Source organism: Meriones unguiculatus, chromosome 6, assembly GCF_030254825.1.
Source record: "Meriones unguiculatus strain TT.TT164.6M chromosome 6, Bangor_MerUng_6.1, whole genome shotgun sequence".
NCBI classification, from domain to species: domain Eukaryota; kingdom Metazoa; phylum Chordata; class Mammalia; order Rodentia; family Muridae; genus Meriones; species Meriones unguiculatus.
In genome coordinates, this window is record NC_083354.1 from 34,174,341 (window position 1) to 34,197,322 (window position 22,982).

General features: G+C 42.5%; 1 protein-coding gene across 13 annotated transcripts in view; it reads right to left on the bottom strand.

Moving 5' to 3' along the window:
- Positions 1 to 4,839: 4,839 nt before the first annotated feature.
- Positions 4,840 to 22,982, bottom strand: part of Golga4 (golgin A4) — an 87,227-nt gene continuing 69,084 nt past the window's right edge. For 7 of the 13 annotated variants that reach the window (XM_021652221.2, XM_021652219.2, XM_021652218.2 and 4 more), the window contains 8 exons: positions 22,668 to 22,778; positions 20,616 to 20,636; positions 20,353 to 20,421; positions 18,050 to 18,179; positions 15,545 to 15,648; positions 10,991 to 11,077; positions 8,219 to 8,278; positions 4,840 to 5,530 (listed from right to left, as the gene is read on the bottom strand). In XM_021652221.2, the coding sequence (XP_021507896.1) occupies positions 8,249 to 8,278; positions 10,991 to 11,077; positions 15,545 to 15,648; positions 18,050 to 18,179; positions 20,353 to 20,421; positions 20,616 to 20,636; positions 22,668 to 22,778 (552 nt within the window). In that variant the 3' untranslated portion in view covers positions 4,840 to 5,530; positions 8,219 to 8,248. The remainder of the gene's footprint in view (positions 5,531 to 8,218; positions 8,279 to 10,990; positions 11,078 to 15,544; positions 15,649 to 18,049; positions 18,180 to 20,352; positions 20,422 to 20,615; positions 20,637 to 22,667; positions 22,779 to 22,982) is intronic. The other 6 variants (XM_021652220.2, XM_060385078.1, XM_021652217.2 and 3 more) reach the window with 3 other exon arrangements.

Sequence of the window (22,982 nt, forward strand, 5' to 3'; positions counted from 1 at the left end):
CTTTCCTTGCTCAGGCTCTTTGCTGCATTTCTCATCTATGCTGTCAAATTTATAGTCCAGATCCTAAGCGAATGAAAGTCTTCGAAAACGAAGACTTTAATTCAACCTGCTGCAATTTTCTTTTAGGGCATTGGTATTTTGACTTCTCAATTAAAAAAAAAAAAGGAATAGGAAGCACACCTTTAATGCCAGCACTGATTCAGAGGCATTCGGACAGCTTTGAGTTAGAGGCCAGGCTGGTCTACAAGGCAAGTCTAGGACAGCCAAGACTACACAGAGAAACCCTATCTCAAAAAACAAACAAAAAAGAGGAACATGGAACATTATTTATTCAGTTTTATGTACATTGGTGTCTTGCTTACATGTCTGTGTGAGGGTGTCAGATCCCCTGGAACTGGAGCTGCAGTATGAGCCACCATGTGGTTGCTGGGAATTGAACTCTGGAAGAGCAACCAGTGCTCCTAACCTCTGAGCCTGCTCTCCAGCCCCTACTTCTATTTTATTTTATTTTTTTTTCTTGGCATGTTAGCCATTTAGTATCTCTGGTTTAGTTATTGGGAAGTTAAGTCTTTTGCTCCAAAGTTCAGGTTGAACTTTGTACATCTTCTGGTTGTGGTTTGGGCTTCCTCTCCCCAATAGGGGCCTGAATCGCAGTTATGGCCAGGCCTGGGGACCATTTCCTCTTTTCTCTTGGGTAGGCTTTCAGTTTCTTCTGTTTTTCAGATGTCCTGTCACCTTTTTCATATAGTCTTCCTTTGGCCATCCTGATTCTTCCCACTCAGAGCCAGAGGAGGCAGCTCCTAATTGGCTACTGTACCCTAGAAATCCTATACTCTGTGACCTGGGGGTTCTTCCCATCAGATGGCATTTGCTCAACTAAGTCGGGCCAAGGTTGAGATGCAGCAGACGCATCATGAGGGCTCGTGGTCACCACTTTGTACTTGCATCTTGGCCTTGACCATGAGAACCTGGTTGCCTGGGAGAGAGTAAACCTGTCCTGAGACTTGTCCCTGCAGAGCTTCTCTGGCAGACTGTCCGAAAGCAGCTGATCTCCAGGGTGAGCCCAAGTCCAAGGCCACACCCAAATCACATGAGGGTGATCAACCTTGCTCAGAGCAGAACCACCCAGCCACAGCCACCCACCTGGAGCTGGGTATTTATTTCCTGAGCTACTGAACTCCGAGTAATGACAATAGATAACTTGGATAGCTGTGTCTGTCACGGGACCCAGCAAGGGTCAGCTGCATTCCTGAAAGGCATTGTGGGAGAGCTGATGGAATGCTCCAAACCATTCTCAATACCCCCCATCCCTGGCATTCCAAGAGTGCAGCACACGCAAAGTCTCCGCCTCATCAGAGTTGCCCAAGATCGGCTTCCCCATAGCCTGTCTTTGGTAGATCTATACCAGAGGCCCAGAAGGATGCTGGGAAAGTTACCAGTGAGGCTGGCTTTGACAAATCATTCCGCAAACAAAAGCTGGACAGAGGGAGAAAATGGAGCTGATAGGCTCATGAAGGGTAAAAACAACACCCACCCTCCTTTAGGCCATTCTCCATAGTTCAGTTGACAACCACAAGGTACATGGTGGCAAAATGCAAAACAGCAGAGAGAAGGACCGGCAACAGTGTATCAGTGTAGACCCTGTGTGACGGCAGCCAAAGATACATTCCCTTTTTGGTCATCCCCACAGTTAAGAAGGACTGGCAACAGTGTGTCAGCGTAGACCCTGTGTGACGGCGGCCAAAGATACATTCCCTTTTTGGTCATCCCCACAGTTAAGAAGGACTGGCAGCAGTGTGTCAGTGTAGACCGCCTGTGTGACGGCGGCCAAAGATACATTCCCTTTTTGGTCATCCCCACAGTTAAGAAGGACTGGCAACAGTGTGTCAGCGTAGACCGCCTGTGTGACGGCGGCCAAAGATACATTCCCTTTTTGGTCATCCCCACAGTTAAGGCCACTCACCTGTACCACAGAGAACATGAAAGCATTATGTCATGACGTCATCAGATGTTACATCAGATACCATCTACATCAGGCAAATTTAAGAGGACAAATGATGTGTCTTGTCCACTCCTAACATACAGATGTGGAAGAATGGGGACAGAGAAGGAACTCATTAAACATTACTTGTTTAATGGCAGAAGCTGCTCCATCTAGTAGGACAAACAGATGTGTTCCTCCTGTAGAAAGGTGAACAACTGAAAAACCTTTTAAAGACAATTTTTATTTACGTAACGGTGTGTGCACATATACACTTGGTGTGCAGTACCAACAGAGGCCAGAAGGGGGCGCCGGCTCCCCCCAGAGCTAGAGTCACAGGCAGCTAAGGAACCAAACACCAATCCTCTGGAAAAGTTGCAAGTGCTCTTATCCCCTGAGCCCTATCAACTGGAAAATGATGAGACTCTGTTCTGCCTTCAGGCTGCTTATCCCATTAATCTTTGAAAACACCCCCACACAATGAAACCCATTACTCTGCATGCTGACCTAAAAATTAATTTTAAAAATTTAAATGCCTATAGTTTATTAAATATCATCACTAAGTGCTTGAGTCTGCACACTTCTAAAGAAGAAAGCCCAGCTAAAGATGTTCTAAGTTAGGTGGGGACAGCTGGCACAGAAGCCCATGGCGCCGGCTGGAAGGTACGCTACTCCGCATTCGGCTGTCCTTGTCACCGCCATGGTGCATGCTTCGGCGTAAAGTCAGCCTCAGCCCTTCCTGGTCACCACCACAGTGTGTGCTTTAGTGTTAAGTTGCTCTCAGCCCTTCAAATTTTGGTGAAGACACTGGATAGTGATGGCCCAGGAGGGAATGGACTGGAACGTCCATTCAGACATCAGTCTTAGAACACCAGGGCCACGGTGCCAAACAAACAGGGCACAAAGCGCCTTGAAGTGTACCCACTTGTTACAGCAAAGGCTGCTGGGGCAGAATGATTTGGATTGTCTTCTCAAGTGTCTTCATGCTATGGACAGGAAGTTCAGTGTGGTGTGCTGAGTGCAAATACTAAGTGTAACCCATTCAACAGCCAAGAAACAACCACACAACGACGCAGCTTTGAATACAATCCCACACAATTAAAGACAGCTTTAAATAAGTTTTAATGACTTTCAGCACAGACTTACGAATGTATGCACGCTCTCTCTCTCTCTCTCTTTCTCTCTCTCTCTCACACACACACAAGCACACACAGCCTATTCTTTCTTCTGTCTATTCATACATTAGGAAGATACTACTATGAGGCACCATACTACACGTCTCCCGACCCCTTGAAAATAACATTCTGATCAGTACTTGCAGGGCATGACAGCACAGTTGCACACATGAACTCACAAAATCTGGGGCTGCAAGCATAGGCCTTGCTCGAGACCAAGCCAGCCAAGATCCCAGCATGGACGGGAGGGGCTCCTAAAGTTCCATTTCTGAGGAGCTACTGGCCATTGGTGGCTAAGGGGAAAGGAGTCAGTTTTCTTCAGGGATGTGGACCCTGGGCAACTACCCATGCTCCAGAAGACGGTCCCACACTTAGGTGCATGCAGGCAGCACTAAATTAATTCGGTGGGTATTACATTTAATAACTTTAAAGGAGAGCACATGAAGCTGGGAGAGAAAGGGGAGGCGGATGGCATCCAAATACATTGATGTGCATATATTAACGTTAAATACTTAATAAGGTTTTGGCTGGGTGTGTTGGCACATACCTTTAGTCCCAGCACTTGGGGGGCAGAAGCAGGTGGATCTCTGTGAGTTCAAGACCAGCCTGGTCTATAGCACGAGTTCCAGGACAGCAGAGCACTGAGAATCCATGCCTCAGAAAAACTAAAAAGACCAAAAAAAAAAAAAAAACACAAAAAAACAAACAAAAAATTGTATTGGAACACATGATGTTCACTCATTTAAGAATTATCTACAGCTGCTTTTGACTACAGCAACAGAATTACAAGGCTGCAACACGCGACCTCTAGGACCAAATATGCTCACAACTGACGCCTGCTCCTTTACACTTGGGTATCTGCATGAAGGAGTTAAGGAAAAATTACAAGAAGCTGTGTGAATGCACGGAGAAGACATAAAAGGTAAGGAGTCAGTTACTGCCTGAAACCCTCAGCAGGACACAGTTTTGGCAATTTAAATAAGTCACGTGGTGGGGGGTGCTGTCTCCTCTCTAAAGAATAATGAGCAAGTTGGTTGAGGGGTGTGGTTGGCCCCTTTTTTCTCCACAGAGCTTGCATTCTTCACAACAGTGCAAGATCCCCCAGCAAAGCCAGCAGGCTGGCTGATGACTGCAGCTAAGTCTCGGGCAGAGGGTCTCTCAGATCCGTGAGAGTCCAAGCCCCGTTTCCAGAACATGAAGAGTGTGAGCCCTGCTGAGCAGTCCTCACACCTTCCTGTCCACAAACTTCTCTCTCATTAAACTTAAGAAGAATCAGTGAGAGCCGAGTGTGGTGGTGCACGCCTTTGAACTCAGCACTCTGGGAGGTAGAGGCAGGCAGATCTCTGAGTTTGTGGCCAGCCTGGTCTATAAAGTGAGTCCAGGACAGCCAAGGCTACACTGAGAAACCCTGTCTCAAAAAAACAAAAACAAAAACAAAAACAAGGAGGAAGGGATCAGTGACATCCCCCACACAAAGCAGAAGCTCTCCTAAAACACACAGGGGAGAACCAAAACCTTCTCACTTGCTCATATTAATTTTGAACATACATACATAAATCTTTCTTAGTGTTCAGCATTTCGCTTTCCTGACAGCCCCTCACTACATTCACCCCACTTGAACTAAAACGTGGATGCTTAACCATCTTGAAGTGATTTCAACGTAAGAAGAAGCACAACAAAAAATATTATATAGGAAATAAACTTTATGTATCTGATCCTCTGAGGTGACATAGCCAACAGTCACAGATCTGCATACAATAGGATTATGTACTGACTATTTACAATTTACAGTAGTATTTTTCTCCGAAAAATAATGTAAGTACAAAAGCTAGGTAAACATGAGGTGCTGCCACTTGGGACTTATCATAGCTTAAAGAATTAGGCTTTAGCAAATATTCAAAAAAAAAAAATCAATCTGTAAAATAATCAATTTTAAATTCTCTAATTTATCAGAAAAAATCCACTAAGTTTCACCTCAAAATGTATTGCACAAGTCTTTAAGAAGAAAAAGAAATCACCCTAAAATAAATAAGGAAGACAGACAGTTCTTTAAAAAGAGGAAAAAGAACAGAAGAAAGGGACACTGAGTGACCAGGCCAAGCCAGACCAGTCAGAACAGCCTTTAAACCACATAAAACTTCCCAAGAAAAAAAACTCGAATGAAAAAAAAAAAAAAACTATCACCATTTTCCACCAAGAACATCTGCTTCAAAAGCAATGCAACTGTGGGCCAGGATAAGATCTGTCTCAGGCCACGCAAATGGCCTGTAAGGACAGCGCCTTTCTCCAAAAGCAGCAAACATGGACAGTTTGCCAAGCAGCAGCTGTCTGCCTCACTCTCTCCATGTCTTCAAGATGAAGTTCGGAGCCATGACTGAAAAACAAAGAAGGAAATTAGCATGAAATAAGAAAAACAAAGAAGCCTTTATAGCCAACTTTTAGTGACATTTCTTCCCCCCCCCCAAGGTAAAATAAATTAATACTCTAGGGATGACAGTAAAAAGGTAAAAACATTTCAAATGCTGATTTCTACTGGAATCTTACAGAAACTACTGCTAGAATACATTAAACCAATTGGTAGCAACCCCCAGAAAACATTATTTAGGTGTGGATTTTGAGCTGGGCCTCCATGAAGCCAGTGCTGTTGAGCCCTGAGGCCTGTGCTGTGTGGAGCCTTCCACAGAGACACAGCTCTTCAGGCAGGGAAGGAGGCGGGCCCCTGTCCCCAGTATGTGGATTTCCTATATCCTTCAAGGCATGACATGCATGGCAGAGTGACAAATGCATTGTGCTGTAAGAGGCAAAGCCTCACCAAAAGTTCATTAAAACTTAAAAAATGCTATGAGACACAAACTCGGACTCCTTCTAAGAGTTTCCTATATTAAAATGCTAAATGCTAGTACTCAGATTTGAGCACAGGGCTTCAGATGTTAGAAGTAAACTCCCAGGTAAGGTTAAGTAACAGAGACAAACTGTCCACTCATATTCAATATTCTGAGTATTTATTTACAAAGCCAGCTCAACAATCATGCTGGCCCTAAGAACTTAAAGGACAGGTGGAAAACCTCAGGTAAGGTTATTATTCCTTTTCAATTATTATTTTGAAACCTCAGCTTGACCACATCTAAGAAACAAAAATCAACTCACCAAAGTGGCACAATATCACTGTTATGAAAGCAAGAAGACCAAGAACTCTAGTTTAAAAGAGACCTTAGGACACATGACTGCTTGTATAATGTATGTTCTTTGTGGAGCCTGGGATCTTAAGTATTCATGAAATAGCCATTCAAAAACTGAAAACTTGAACATTATGTAAAATATCAGATAATATTAAGTATTACCTGACTATTACACTTATTGTGTGTGATAAATATTCTGTGTAGGGTAATCCCCTTACGACACATTTATTCACTTACGTCTGCACTGTCAAGTGTTTATAAGCATGATGTAACTGCCAAACAGAGAGAAAATGCTAAACTTTACAAAATGGGGCAATATATGGAAAGAGACCAAGAATGAGAACAGGGAGAAAATTTTACACAATGTTGAGAACTGGAGAGTGCTGGGCATGCACGCAATTATTTTTGCAAAGCTTAGGTCTGACATGTTTCACACTAGCAGTTGAATGGATGAGCAGTCAGTCAGTCAACAGAATCGCTGAGACACAAACCCCAGTGCAAAGGAGAGCAGCCCTCTGCAGCATGGTCTCAGCGGGTACAGCACTGATGCGGCTTGATGGGCAGGTACAGGTCTTGCTGCTATTCAGGGCTCATAAGCTTATTAAAGCAAACTAATAAAACCATGTTCTACACTGCAAGCCACCATAACGAAGACAGGAATGGGACAGCTCTAAATAACCATGCAAGCGAATTAAATAATAAAATACAAAACTCAAAAGAAAAATCAACGCAGACAGTTAAAAAAAAAAATTCTTAAAAAACAGCGCTGTCCAGAGCAGTGGCACAAACCTGTAATCCCAGCACTCAGGGAGGCAGAAGCAGGCGGATCTCTGTGTTCCAGGCCAGCCTGGTCTACAAATTGAGTCCAGGACAGCAGAGGCTACACACAGAAACTCTGTCTCAAAAACAAACAGAAAACAAAAACAGAGCGCTGCAAAGATGGTGTACTGCTGAAGAGCACTGCTAACAGAGACCAGAGTTCAGGTCCCAGCACCCACATGGCAGCTCACAATCACCTGTAACTCTAATTCCAGGGGAGCTGACACCCTCTTCTGGCCTCTATGGTGCACTCAGATGGAGACAAACAGACACATAAAAGTTTCTTAAAAAGATGCATCTCAGCCCTTACACACCTGCTCCATGTGTTCAAGCTGAAATAGACCATCATTATCAAGTACAACCAGATGTTATAACTTGATGTTAGTCATTGTGATTCAACTTGTTTGTGACTTGTGAAATTTACAGCCAACTTTGAGGTACATGTGTACCCTAAATGTTTAAGACAATGTTCAATCAAGCTAATGACATGAATACTGTCTGAGGCTGAACATCCTTTAATGTTGAGGACCAGTAAACTGTGGGTAACATTTTCCATAATTACATTTCACTGTAATAAAACGTCTATCAGAAACAGCCAGATCCAATTAAACTAGGCTGCCTAGGGACACCTACAGAACACATGTGCTATCTTGCCCTGAGCTGTGTGACCCTAGGATGCAATTAAAACTGTGTTTATTTTTAATCAACTTTATTAGTTTTCTTTCTTTCTTTCTTTTCCTTCAAACTAGCACTCTAATCAGGCTCTGCAGTAACTGAGGTCCTGGATATGTGAACTACACCTCTCTTCACTTGAATGTGAAACACAGCCCACCACTGTATTTCCTCATTCCCCTCCAGAAGTTATCTTTAATTTCTCTATCATAATCTGCAGTAATTTCAAAGGCCATTCTTGGCGGCTGTTAAGTCTATATATCCGTCTATTTAACAGAATCAAAAAAAAAAACAATTACGTAACCCAATGTCATAATCATGTCCATTAAAAAGGATAAAATAATCCCAGCACAATGGTTAATGGCATGCAGTATACGCGGACTCTCACTCACCACACGCTCACTAAGCACAGACTGACGGTATCAGAAGATGCCGCTGCGAGCTGAGGTGAACTACAAAGCCAAGAGGGAAAGCTTAATGGGTTAGTTTCCAGACAAACAGTGTAGAGGTTACAGTGTATATACAAAGTGGACAGAATTACAGAGTACTCAAGTTCTTCTCAAATTTAGGGTCATTAGGCAAAGCATAAAAAATATGAACTACTTCCTCATCCTAAATTTTTACTTTCAATTTTCATTTAAAAGTTTAAATGCTGAAAGATGTACTTCATGCTAAGGGTGCATTTAACTGCCAAGTAAATCAGAGGGAGTATATTATGAAGTGATTTTTGTCATAATTCTATTACTGTATACATTAAAATTTGATTTACATAATTTCAGTTTACACCCAAGAATTTTTGGAAGTTGATGAACTTGAAACACAGTACACCTGTATATTGAATTCTCATTCCTAAAAAGTATCAACTGTATCACTGAAGAATTCTCTTATAACTCAACAGAATGTCAAAGGTAGTTACAGGAATGATGTTCCACGTTGCAATTTCAATGTAAAGGAACTTAATCTCAATTCATTTTACTGTAGCAAACTTCCTAAATAACCCCCATGCCCTAATTTCAGGTGTCCATCATCCATCATCATTAACTAGCTTCATGGCTTGCTTTCATGGCAGTATGACAACAAAGGCTGTTTACCAAAGCTCAGTCTATTTTTGGATGGTGTGACAAGCCTCTGAAGTCTATATATGAAATGAAGTTAGTAAAAAGTAGCAAAATTAGGACATAGACTAGAAAAATGTTTTTCGATGCACACAACATGGTACGGTCAGTACTAAATCTAAAGCACGTGAGACACTGGACGTGGACATTCTGCGTCTGTGCTTTTAAGAATGAAAAACCACCTCGAGAATTGAACACAGAGAAACCCATGGAACTAGTCCATGTCTTATCTTGAGAGACTCTTCCACTCTGCAGCCCACAACAGCCTTGAATTTGAGATTCTTCCGCTTCAACCAGATTGCAGGCATGTTCCCAAGCTCGCTGCACTAGTAACAGGGATGACTTTGACATGGGGCAAACAGTATAAGTAATTTTTCTCAATTGTTTGCAGCACTTTAAAAAGTGATCTGATAGTGTCTGACTCTAACAATGTCAATCAGAACCACATTCCCAATGCACAGTTACACATGCATCATTTTTCATTATGTATCATTCGTATTTGCATTTGTTCTCCAAATCCACCTGGCATGCATCTTACTATATGCCAGGGACCAATAAACCTCATGGTGGAATGGAAGATTTCTCTACCTAAAATGCTATAAAATCCTGATGATTTATTAACTTCAGAGAGATTTACAAAATTCTACTGAAATGGAAATGCAAGAGACCAACAATACAGAATGCTCTGGGCCAACAACCAGTGCAGAACACTAAACAAAGCTGAAGATGCAGCTCGGAGGAGCAGGGCTCCAGCGCGCACGAGGCCCTAGGTTGGAGACTCCAGCACACAAAGCGAAGCAACAAGCAGACAACACGGAGGATGAGTGTGAAAGCCGAGCACAGCGGGCGAGTGAGTGAGGAAGGAAAGCAAAGGCTCCCAGACCAAGAGAAGGAAAGACAGTGGCAGTGCTGTCTCTAGGGGAACAGACATGTGGACTTATGTCTTTAGGGTCTGTAGCACTTGAATGAGAAAATATGCTTTCAGGGAAACTTAAGAAGGCCTCTCTATAACGAAGCAATCTCGATTCCAATTTCAGCCAATTACAATAGGCCTTATTGATGAAATTCTCTTAAAGATACAGGAAATGATCTTAAGTCACTCTACAAATACCAAGAATCTCTTTAGACTGACAAAAAGAAGGTCAATCAATTTGACTAATTTTCAAAGTACATTTCTCCTATTTCGTGCCCATAAATTCCTTTATATTTCCTATAAATCTACTTTTATCATTTGAATGATTTACAGGCCTATCTTTTATTCACATATGATTAAATGGAAGTTATCACTTAGCCCTAAAAGTAAAGATTCCATGTCCTTCATAGCTTCAAATTTCCTAAATTCTCTATTAACAACTACAGGAATAAGTAGCTGCAGACTAAATTTATTTAGCAAGCAAAGGATCAGCACACATGAGACTCTGTTTAAAGTCTGGGCAGGTCAGCCTCATGGCCAAAGAAGGATTAAATTAAAAACCAGTACTCCCTTTATCTCTTTCTAGAATGAATGCTGCTTTTTCAAGGATAAAGGACCTAATGTTTTCCAGTGATTTTCCTTCAGATATGCTTAAATATTTTTTGGTCTTTCTTAAAGAGTTTTGGTTTTGGTTTTGGTATTGCTCAGTATCTGCCTTTATCTGTTAAGCCACCTTATTGGGCCCCCAAAATGATTAAATTCTTGAGAATCAATGCAAAAGAAAATACTTCACAACATAAGAGGGAATACCAAGCTGTTTAGAAACTGCGCTCCGTGAAGCAACAGGACAGACGTCTTCTCTGTCCTCCCACCCTCCGATGGGAGGAGGCTCAGGCTCTGGAACTCCACGTCACACATGTGTCAACTGCGCCCGCTACTCAGAAAGGCCACCCTCTCCCTTGAGAGGCCCATCAAATCTGCCCTAGGTTAAACTTTAACGCCCGTTCGCCTTTTAAGCTGTAGTACAAGACACTGAAAAACTTCAATTTCTTTTAGAAGCACAGAGAAAGGCTCTACGTGAGGCAGAGTATTAACTTAAGAAAGCTGACTTTCTAGAGCTTGCTTCTAGAACTTACCATCAGCCGAGCATCTTCTCTTTCCAAAATTTTCTGGGCCTGATCATCAGGGAATTTCAGGACAGTGGTTATCACTTTCGCCATGGTCTAGGAGCAACAGGAAAGAGATGATGAGCAGACCACAAGGCAGTGAAGACTCACACCATTAGACATGTTTGGCTGGAGGGGTCTTTAGTGCTCTCAATGGAAGCCACGAACAAAGAAGTATGATGTGAAGGTGTCAGTCAAGGAAGCAACAGCCAGCACCAGCCTTTCAATTTAAGAGGGTCCTTACAAGGTCTGTGTTTGATGCATTTCCAATAGCATGAAGCTGTATAAAGATCTAGCTCTTGTTTTTTTTTTTGTTTTTTTTTTTGTCTTATTAAGACGAAACTTCATTATGAATTCATCTGAAAAAGCTTTATATTTGCAGTAACTTACAGTGATTGCCAAAACATATGCTCTAAATAACAGGGGTTAAAAGGCCCCGGGTTTGGCTCTAACTGAATCACATCATATGTCTCATAACCATGGGCCATTGCATGGACATGAACATGCTGAGTAGTTAGGGTTCAAGACACGCAGCACATTGGCCTAATAGAAATTACATAGTAAAGAGACACAAATGTTTTGTTTGGCAGAACACATGATGAATCAAAACATTACACATGGAGGTTTGCAAAACAAGATCATAAACTGTGTGGATCAGAATAAATATACCGTAAGTCAGACTGGCACCCATAAGCTCCTGGAAAATTCTCCTCAAAGGCTGAAACTCCCTATTGTGTGTCAAGATGAGATGTTGTGAGGAAGACAGAGAGGAAAGAAGAGGTCACTCATGAGACAAGAAGGATAACGAGCTGGTGCTTACATCTCAGGTCAGGTGGTACACTCTCCTGGGGAGTCCTACAGTGCACGTAGAGCATCCCAGAAAAGGGGACCAGTGCGCATGGCTACATGTACTCTGTGTGTAGGCCTGTGTGTATGGTGGCAGCAGTGGGGCTCTGGGGAAAGTTGCAGGAAAAAAATCAGGACAATTTATCAAACCAAAATTTCAGAACTTTAGATCACTAGAAAAAAAATTTAATTATTAACAAAAAGCAAAGAAACTTAACATTTTAAAATTCCTGTTACCTGTAGAAAGCCAGGGCAACACAGTATATAATTCTAATAATTTAACAGATCAACTGAGACTGTTTTTAGCTGCAAACGTCACAAACAATGACTTTAGTTTCAGATATCTTTGTCATTTTAATGGTTTTAAAAAAATATATAAAATGCCTAAAAAAAAAAATCTAAAAAAAAAACACAAAACCTACAATGCCATTTAAAAGAACCACACTGCAGGATTCCAAAGGCATTGACAACATCTCACTTAATAATAAGTAGACAGAACACAAACTCATGCGCTATACTTGAGTAGAGATCCTGTATATGCATATGCACTGGCAAAAAGAAATACGTAGTCACTATTTCAGTATTCTCTTTCTGTTAACACAGAGGAAACTTCCTATGTACTACTATAAAGATCTCAGCCACACCCCCGCCGGGCACCAAAAATCTAAAATTTAAAGACTCACAGTTATATGGAACTATATAACTTTAATTTTCTTTAATTTCAGTATCACACAAGCTACTGTAGTACACTTTATTCTGAAACTACACACGTGAATGCGCAAGCATATTTATAAAGACAGCCATGAACTGTGACTAGTTTCTGTTCACACTCAGATAACACTAAGTGGGAAACCTAGCCGTAAGCTCATCAGCAACCCATAATCCACAGCTGACAGCCAACAAGTCTTCACTAGCCAGAAGCCCAGGGTCTTGCACACACCGGGCTGTCTACTCTCCACACCACATCCTCAGGCCCCGGGAGGGAAGGAGAGGTTCAGATGAGCCACCTGGCTTGTGAGCAGGCTCTTCAGCTAGTGCTTCCTCAGGGAATGCCTCTTCAGTGACGCTTACCGCGCAAAAAGGAAGGCAGCCTGGATTTCATACCAACAAGGGAGTGTAGAGCCCAAGCCCATGAAGAGAAAGCAGGGCTGAAGCGGCCCCACACTGGACGACCGTGTGTACCGGACGCAGTGCTGCCTGCGCACCTGCCTCACACAGAATGCTGCAGCAACACAAGGTGCAGGAAGCAGGGAAGACGGCACACGGTGACTGCCTGACGCAGACGCTTACCACATCACCACGTGCCTCCCAGGCTGCGCCATTCTAAACTATAACCTGCTTTCCACTGTGAGCTCCTTGTTAAAGCAAACTGGCAAAAGATGTGTCTAAAACCAGCTCTGTTCTTGTTGGAAATTTTCAGAGCTACCTTCTCTGTGATGCACAGAGGTAAAATTCTGAAAGTATTTCAGATTACCTAGCCTTCAAGACTGGTCCTAGCTGGGAACACTCAGACCCACAGAAACAGTGCTCAGCTGGCCAGACAGGGCTTAAAAAACTCACACACCATTCTCTTGGGCCTTCTGCTGAGCTCTGCCTATCCTGCATGAATGCTCAGCACCTAATCAAAACCGAATCCTCTCCTTGTTTAGAGCCGGATCTACCTTGAGTCCTTAGACTGCATTCTGCTCCACAGTGTGGCTAACTAAGAACTAAGCACTAGAGTCAGGAATGGTATCAGCTTCCACAGCACTATCTACCATGACAGTCCAATAAATGAACAGTAGATTAAATTCAAGTTTTAATTCCAACACCTGGGAAGGCAGAGGCAGACGGAACTCTTGTGAGTCTGAGGCCAGCTTGGTCTAAAAGTGAATCCAGGACAGCCAACACTACACAGAAAGAAAGAAACCCTGTCGCAAAAATAATAAAATAAAATAGACGAATGAAGGAATACGTGAATAAATACCAGTTTCAACATTTACATGTAAACTGTGATGGAAGAGTCATAGACTGTTCATTATCACCAGCCAGAAAATGACAACAAATGCAGACAAAGGTGGATGAAGAGCCATGCCTCTAAGACTGCTGAAGCAGCACTTTCAGCCGCCTTCCAAGTAGTGACCTCAAGTGAACTGAAGGCTCAGAAAGGACAAGGTGACACTGGCTTGGGCTGTGTCTCTCTTCCAGAGGCTCAGAGCTGGAAAGCACATCTCACATGCACTACACTTCCTAAGAGCAATAGGCGATGGCAGCCAGCATGTCAGGCTCAGGAAGGCCACAATCTATTAGCCACGGCACTTGCCCCACACCAGAGTCCAAAGCGTGAGCAGTCCTGAGAGGAGACTCAAGGCTCAGCTTCTTCTAGCTGCTGCACAGGCACAGCAGGAAGTGCTAACACCCACCAGGCTGCGCATCCAGGCTACCACCTGAGTCCGAGTAAGAACGCAGTGGGAAGAGACAGTCGTTCATCAGCTCTGCCTCACAAGAGAAGAGCTAGTGAAAGTCCTCAAGGGAAACAGACGCTGGACCACTGTGGACTAGTACAGGCTCTCTGTGAGCCATGCTCAAGATCACGCTACATTAACATACTGTTTATCTGAAAGGATGTGGCGGCCAGACGTGCTATGTGTGACTGAAATCCCATGGGAGGCCAAGGTCGCCACACAAGGTGGCCTCAAGACTCCAAAACCAAAAACAAGGAACAAAAAATACTCCCTAAACCTGTATGATGTAAGTAAAACATAATTTCTATGAATCTAAGAAATCAAATGACCTCTGGCTCCTGGTGCTTCTCTGCATCTTATGAAGCTGTTATTACTATCTTAAAGTTCGTATCTGCCCTCGCTCTTTTTGGTTTTCTAAACATTTTCCAAATCATTGTCTGACCTGGCCTAGCATCTCTCTGACCCAGCACATAGCCACAGTACATACTGACTGTTCCCAAGGACACAAAGCTTACATCGCACTCTCAGTCACTACACAGACAACATAAATCCCATCAAGAGTCTACAAGTGTCAAAAACAGAAACTGGTTACAACAAAGATTTATTGATAAAAATCTCGTGAAACTCCATAACTACATGCAATTCCATTCAAGATATATTTACTAAATGTCTAACTTAAAGTTTAAAATGAACAACAAACACAATTGAATTCCAGAAGACACAAATAAGGCAAGACTGTTTATCAAGGCTGTATGTAGGAGCTACACTCTGGAAAACAAATTGACTAACCGCTCCGACTTACACAGTGTAACAACCTAAACACCTGCAGAAACGACTGTAACAGACTCAGTTCTCTCTGTATGTTCCTGGGCAGCCACTGTCACAGCGATAACATGGTGAGACACAGTGCTATCCACAGGCTCCTAAAGCCTTCTACAAAATGCAATCGCTTCTTCTACTTTTAAGATCTGAAGTCACACACACACATACACACAAAGCCACATACTTCATTTTTTTTTTTTTAAACAACTTCTTGTTTAGGAAATTTTCATTGAAGTAGTATTTAGTAACATCCAATAGCATTTTTAAGGTTAGAATTTAGTAAGTTGAGCAAGGCCATCAGTTGGTTCACTTCTGTGAACACTGTCTGCTCGTACGATCTAATGGTGTGCAGATATCAATGTGTGTGTTACAAGGAGCCCCACACCAAGTCACCAGGCAAGATCTGTAGTACCTTGGTCTCACGACCCATCATATATTCAAACAGCACTTTCCGCAAATATTCAAACTCCGTAGGTTCTCCAAAGAGTGAGACCTCAGTGTGGTACAAATTGCCACCTGTCAAAAAACATAAAATCAAATTACACAGGGAAACCCAAGGAACTTACACTCAGAAAACAGACACACGAGGAAACAGAAAGAAGCGCTGTTTCCTGTCAGCTGCTGGGCTGCACACGTGCTCGTACCACGAACATCCCAACCACTATGGAGAAGCAAAACTATCAACTGTGAGAAAACTTGTTTCCCACATGCTTCGCCCACAGGATCCGACGGCCAGCATGAAAGCGCTGGGACTTTGGTACTTCTCTACTAACCAACGTGTGGATGACTTCAGAAATTCCACAGTGACTAACAGTACCATTTTTATTTTATCAGGGATTTAGTATCTTAGACATTGTTAGTTTCTTTTTAAGCATTCCAATATTAAAGTACTTAGTTTAAATTATTTTCCAAAATGTTTTGAAACACAAAATGACTAAGAAACCTTTAAGTGTGTAAAGTACCAGCATCACAGTGATTTCCAAATACTTTTATGTGAACTGGGCCCAGTGGTACAAATCCAAGCTACCTGGGGGCTCAAGCAGACTATTAAGTACATGAAGGGAGAAAACAGAGGAGATAAGAAAGAGTAGTTATGCCAGTGGATATGATAATTGTATACATGGAAATTGCATACATGGAAATGTCCTGAAAGCTCATTAATTTGTAATAATTAATGAGCTAATAAAAACAAAATAAGGCAAATAAGCAGGATATTTAAAGTCTTATAAAAAATAAAATGACAACCTATATAAGACATGGAAAAACATAAGGCACTCTACAAGAGAAGAAGTGCATACCGCTAGAACTAATGAGGGGCAGATAATATGACCAGGTGGTGTTCAACCCATTACTAAGAACAGGAATAAAATTAAAATCCTGATAATATTATATCAAATATTAATCAGCTTAGCACTGAAGGGCCATGATACACATGGTAGGAGAGAGGCCACGGTGGTGCCAAGGGAAGTGGACGTTAGTGGAATAAATACAGAAACATTCGGGTGTACCTAGTGTAATATTATTCGCACATCTTGTGACATGTCAATTCTATTCTTAGTTCTATATTCTACAGAAAAATCTTTCACATGTAGACTACAGGAGACAGGTACAAGTAGGTACCAAACCAGTGAAAATAAAATACACAACCTGAGTGCCTCAAACTTACATTAAACAAAAGAAAGAAATGGATCATGTAAATTCCCGACCTGGCAAATCTAAATGAGATGTTGCCAGAAATGCCATAGACAGATGTTAAGTAAGAGCACAGAGCAACACAGTTTCGGCTGTTTCCGGCACCATGAAGGCGCTAAATCTATTACACAGAAGCACACATGGGGGTTAAATGAAGAGGTCATGCGTTATTTCTCCCACAGGAGCGTGGTCATTCAAAGCTTACTCTTTAAAGCAGCAGCACGGAGATGAGATCAGCGTGCGATCCATCAGACTTCCTGGGTTCTTTTCACCACTTAAATGTGCCAACATATGCAGTGTGTGAAACAATGTTTGGCGTTTGAACTTAGTGTTACGGGAGACACGAGGCTAAAAGCCACTTCACGAAACAAAGCAAGCCAGGCACAGAATAAAAAGTATTATAGGATCTGATGCACACATGAAATCTGCACAAGCTGGATCAAGGAACAGAACAAGATGGTAGTTGCCATGAGATGGGAGATCAGGTGGAGTGGAGGTGTTTGTTGTTCAAAGGGGACAACACAGTAGAAATACCTTCAGGACAGCTATGGTACTGGAGATAATGATGTATTTATTATGTTACTGAAAATCAGCAAGACTGAGTTCAATTGTTCCTGCCACATGCTTGGCTGAATGAGAATGACCTGCACAGACTCACATATTTGAATGTTTGGGACATTTGGGTCCCTAGTTGGTGGAACTGATTTGGGAAGAAGTAGGAGGGGTGACTTGTTGGAGGTGGAGTGTAACCGGGGACTAGACTTTGAAATTTCAGAATCCACAGCAAGCCCAGTGTCTTTCTGCCTGCTGCCTGTGGATCAAGATCTACGTTCTCAGCTACTTTCTCACAGCTATCTATGCCTACATGCCTGCCTGCTTCCATGTTCCCAGACATGATAATCAGGGGCTCTAACCCTTTGAAACTGGAAGCAAGTTCCCAATAAAATGCTTTATTTTGCAAGCTGCCTGGGCATGGCGTCTCCTCACAGAAGAGTAATGAGACACGTGGTGGTATGTACCAACGAGCTCAACTTGTGGGCTCCACAGAGCATATGTATTTTAAAAGCATCATGTTGCAGTAAGGATACATAATTTGTACTTGCCAAATCCTCAAAATGATACAAAATGAAAATATGAGGAGAATGTGATTAGCAAACAAAAACCAACAAAGCCATTGGAAAGCTGGCAGCAAGCGCTGCGCACAGCGGCGGCCCCGTCAGCTCACCTCTGTAAGGGGTCCCCACGGGTGCTGCGCACAGCGGCGGCCCCGTCAGCTCACCTCTGTAAGGGGTCCCCACGGGTGCTGCGCACACGCTCTTCTCGTATCTTCTTAAACGGTCTTCTAAGTTATGGACCTAAAAATAACATTGAAACCATATCATAAAATTAATATGAAATCACATGTAAGGAAAAGAATACCGATAGCTACTGTGTTCTTCTTAGTGCTGAAAAGCATATGCAGATAAAATCAAAAGAAATACAGTTGCTTTGATAAAAACTAAAAACATAGTCAACGAAAAGAAAAAAAAATAAACTGAATTTTATTAAAATCAAAAACTTTCATGTATCAAAAGATTGTATCAAAATGTGAAGACAAATTACAAAACAGGAGAAAATATTTGCAAATCACTATCTGATAAGGAATTTGTGTACAGAATACATAATAAGTCCTTACATCCAACAATAAAAAGAAAACAGACACCCAAAACAATCATTAAATGCAACATAACTCCAAAGAAGAGAAACAAAGGGCCAACAAGCTGATGAAAAAAGGGCTCATATCATTACAAAAATGTAACCTAACACCACAGTGAAATACTACTTCGTAAGTAAGGATGTGAGAAGTGGAGTGATGTGGTCCAGCATGGAGCAGTGGCTCTGAAACAGTGTCCCATTTCTCAGCAAGTTTCAGCACAGAAAGCAACTGCACTCCTTCCTGTGCACATGCTTAGAAGAACTGTGAGTGTCCAAACAGAGCGGGGCCACAGGGTCAGGCACTGCGGCATGTCCCTGCAGTGCCAGCACTCAGGCTGTGCCAGCCGGGTCTCTAGTGAGCTCCAGGACAGCCAAGACTACACAGACAGCCTGTCTCCAAAGACAAAACAAAGACACTACACAAATGTTCCTAACAGTGCTGCTTGCTATAGGCCAAAGGTGGAAACAACCCAAATGCGTACACACTAGAGTGGCTACACACGGTGCTGGGTCTATGCCACTGGCTAAGATTCACATACTGCTCACAGAAGGAAGCACCTGGCTGCAGCAGCACAAGCCCCTTACCTCAGCTCTTACCTTGTCTCACATGCCTCATTCCTCACCCACACGGTGAAGGAATGAAGTACTAACAGACAACAGGATGTACAGAGATAACTTAAGCTAACATAACATAACATTACAGGTTGTGGACTGTGTGATGCCACGAATGAAATGCCTACAGTACGCACATCCACAGAAACAGAGAGCAGAGGAGTGATTGCCAGAGTCAAAGGGAGATGGGAACAAGGAAGAAGCATGAAGCATTTAGTGTAGAATGATGAAAACGATGTTTATGTTCTACAGTAAAACTGACCAATACAAAACTCACTATGCTGTGACAATCTTGAAGACTTAGAAACACTCAAGGAAGGGCTGTTAAAGCACAAGCTTCTCAATATAAGTGGGGCTTATTGCTGAGAAAGCAGGAACACTATAACTCAGGGACTGTCTTTAGGAACTTAAAAAGTACAAAACAGTTCAAGCACACACAATGTAGAGTAACTTAATGTCCCAGTGTCAGCAGTTTTCAGGACTTGGTTATGTCTACTTTAAGAAAAATGGAAAAAGCTGGGAGATTTAGTCTCATAGTGTAGCCTGGTGACACAAGCCAGCCCTCCACAGTTTGGGGACAGATGTCACTAAGTATCATGGCCATAAGCACCCACTGGCATGTGCTTGTGCTGTGTCCCTGGAGAGCACTGGCTCAATGACAGACACTGTCTATGGACACCATGAATAAATCATATACCATTAATTCGACCATTGGGAAAAAGCATTAAGGAGCGATTTTCATATTTTTCCTTTGACAAACCAGAAAAATAACTCCTTTTTTAGAATATAAATTATTACGATGATATAAACACAAAACATTATTCAAAATGTTAAACTCCAGAAGTAGTAATAGAACACAAATTTTGGTTTAGGGCTGAAGAAATGGCCCAGAGGTTGGGAACTTGAGGACCCAGGTTCAATTCCTAGCGCCCACATGTCAACTCACAACTGTAACTTGTTTCAGGGATCCATGGCAACAGGCATGCCCACTGTACACAGATACACTCATGCAGGCAAAAACCCTTACAAATGAAGCAAAATAATCTTTAAAAACCCAATGTTTTAGTATAAATATATGCAATCATAGATGTAAGGGTTGCCTCAAGTATTTCTTCTGGATCTAGAATTACTATTTCAAAGCAACTATTAAATCATTATCAACTTAGTTGTTCCCTTATTGCCCGCGACCCAAGTCTACACCAACAGAGCGCTTCCCTGTACCTGCTCTCTCAACTCCTGCTCCTTCAGCTTGGAATCACTGATCAGAGTGGTCTTCTGGGCTAGCTGTGTCTGAAAGAACAAAAGCCAGACTGAAATGGGTGTGTCTCATCAACGCCTGGACATGTTTCTGTACTGCTTGCAAAAAACTTCTTTTGTAGAAACAGCATCTTTATGTTTTAACTTGTTAAAATGGAGGGTGGAGGTGGAGGCATGTTCCTAATGAACACCAGCTTCAGGAAATTTCAGTGACAAACTAGTCTTACCTGTAGCTCCATAATTGTTACCTAGAGAGGGAAAAGAAAAAGAATGTAAACAATAAAACCCCAGTAGAGGAAACAATGAAACAAAGAAGCCAGCTTTACCATCTTAAGAGAGTGAGTTAGTCTGAAAAAAAGCAATCTTTATTTTTAACCTGTTCTGCTTTTGCTGTATAAAATGTCCACATGGAAACAGAGGAAAGACCTGAAGGGCTGCAACGTCAGAAAGGGAGACAGACAGCTCAGAACAAGTGTTTTTTTGTTTTTTTTTTTTGTCCTTCAGTGTCACTGGACACAGAATATGTTCCTGTATCACTCACTTAACTTCACGAGTAAACATGTCTGATCTTTCAAAGGCCTTTAGGAGATTTCTGAGCACAATCTCTGAGGCTCATGCTGGGCTCTGAATACAAACTGTTCCCCATAGAACTCAGCACAGGTACATGTGACTCTAGACCATCCAGAATCTAGAAGGAACACTACGATGTCAGTGATTTGGGAGGCTGAGCTGGGAAGCCTACTTGAGCACAAGGTTCAAGCTAGCCTGGGAAACATGCCAGTACTACCATCTCAAGAAAAACCAAAATCAAAATATTTACAAGCACTGAAATATGCTCAAGGAGAATCAAGAGACTAAAAGGAACAATTCTGCTTACAGCTATTATTTTCTTCTTTCCCTTGGACAAGGGGAAGAACTCAGAGCATCGCCATCAGCTTTACAATGTGTGAGCCTTTTGGTAGTCAGCACGCAACATCAATACCCTGACGCTAGGGAAGCTCATGGTATTAAAATCCATTTTCATACAAGCAGTAACTAACAGCAAAGGTACCCACAGCCACGACCACACACTCCACAGACAGAACTGCACTCGTGATTGTCTTTATAGAGAAAGGGTCCTTTCCACTCTCTCAGTGCGCACAGACAGCTAGTGAGGAGCGCTGCACAGCAATGCCTTTTACAAAGGCTTCATCACCACTGTTGGAGATTCGAGCGGTTTAGAAAACTGCTGCTATCAGTGATGAATAATCTGTAACCAATCTTCTCAAAGATGGGGCCACAGACTGTGTCTATTTTCCCAAGAGCCTCCTGACCAGTTCTATGAAAAAGACTGCTCTAGAGAAAGGAGTACTTTCTGAAAGAAATGTCCCTGGGTCAGGCTTCTCACACTGGGCCCACACGCTTTGTGGGTAACTGCTGAGCTGCACAGCAGGACAAGCAGCCATGGAGCATGTGTGCTTTATCTCTCATAGCATCAATTTTACTTCAAGACTGGGATATTTAAGAAATGCCAAAGCCACAGCGCCAGCTTGTTCACATCATTTATGTCACTCTATCTGCAAATGGAAAGATTGAAGACCATCATGTTCACGTGGCACAGCTAAGGATACACTATAAAGCAGAATACATATTAAGTATGACCAGAAAACTATGGGCAGTTGAATGCTGTGGGGTTGGGGAGTAACTGTCTTCAGTGCTGTAACCACTCATGTGGGTGGCCCAGGATAAAACTGGGGGTCACAAAACAAAATGACATGAAGTGGGAGAGGGACTTTCTGGGAGGAAAAGAGAGGACTTGTGGGAGTAGGAAGAACTAAGAGGATGGCGAGGGGTGTGTGTGACAAAAATATATTCTATGCGTGAATACAACTGTCAAAGAATAATAAAAGAAAAAAGTAAAAAAGCAAACATGTCTAAAACAATTTTTTTAGCACAAAACACAAAAATCTCAGTATGTCCCATTTGCTGTGGACAATTCTGGCACTCCCCCAAGGGTGTAAAGTTTACGCTTGCTCTGGTACACTATCTGTGGAAAGCCCAGAAGCACCAGGAGAAAGGCAAGTGTAGGCTTTGAACATGGGAGCCTGGATCTAAGTCCCACTAGAACACTGAACAGGATATCTGAACATCTGGCTACCCTCTTCGGGCGTTAGTTGCACTGGCTGAAAAGGGAACGCCAGTTCTCAAAGCGTTCCTTGGGGTACAATGAAATGAATGTATAGCAATGGGTGAGCCAAACCGTGGAGATGGCAGCATTTTCAAGAAATCAAAGTCCTCACAGCGTCCTCTGTGCTCTCCTCCTGCTCCTGCTTGTGCTCGTATTTCTTCTGTAGCTCCTCAAGCTGAGTCTGCAGGTCATTTACTTTTGCAGTCATTTCTTCCTCACGGGCCTTCAGAATGAGAAGAGCAATGTGGCAATAACATTAAAAAACCATGCATAGAGGGAGCAAGGTAGTTAACAATTTGTGACACACAGAACCATTTTTCTTATTGCTGCTGTCCCAGCCACCTCCCTGACCCGAGTTCTGCCTCGGAGGTGCTCACTCTTCCTAGAATGCCAAAGCTCCACTCACACTCCTCCCTTCTGTCTATAC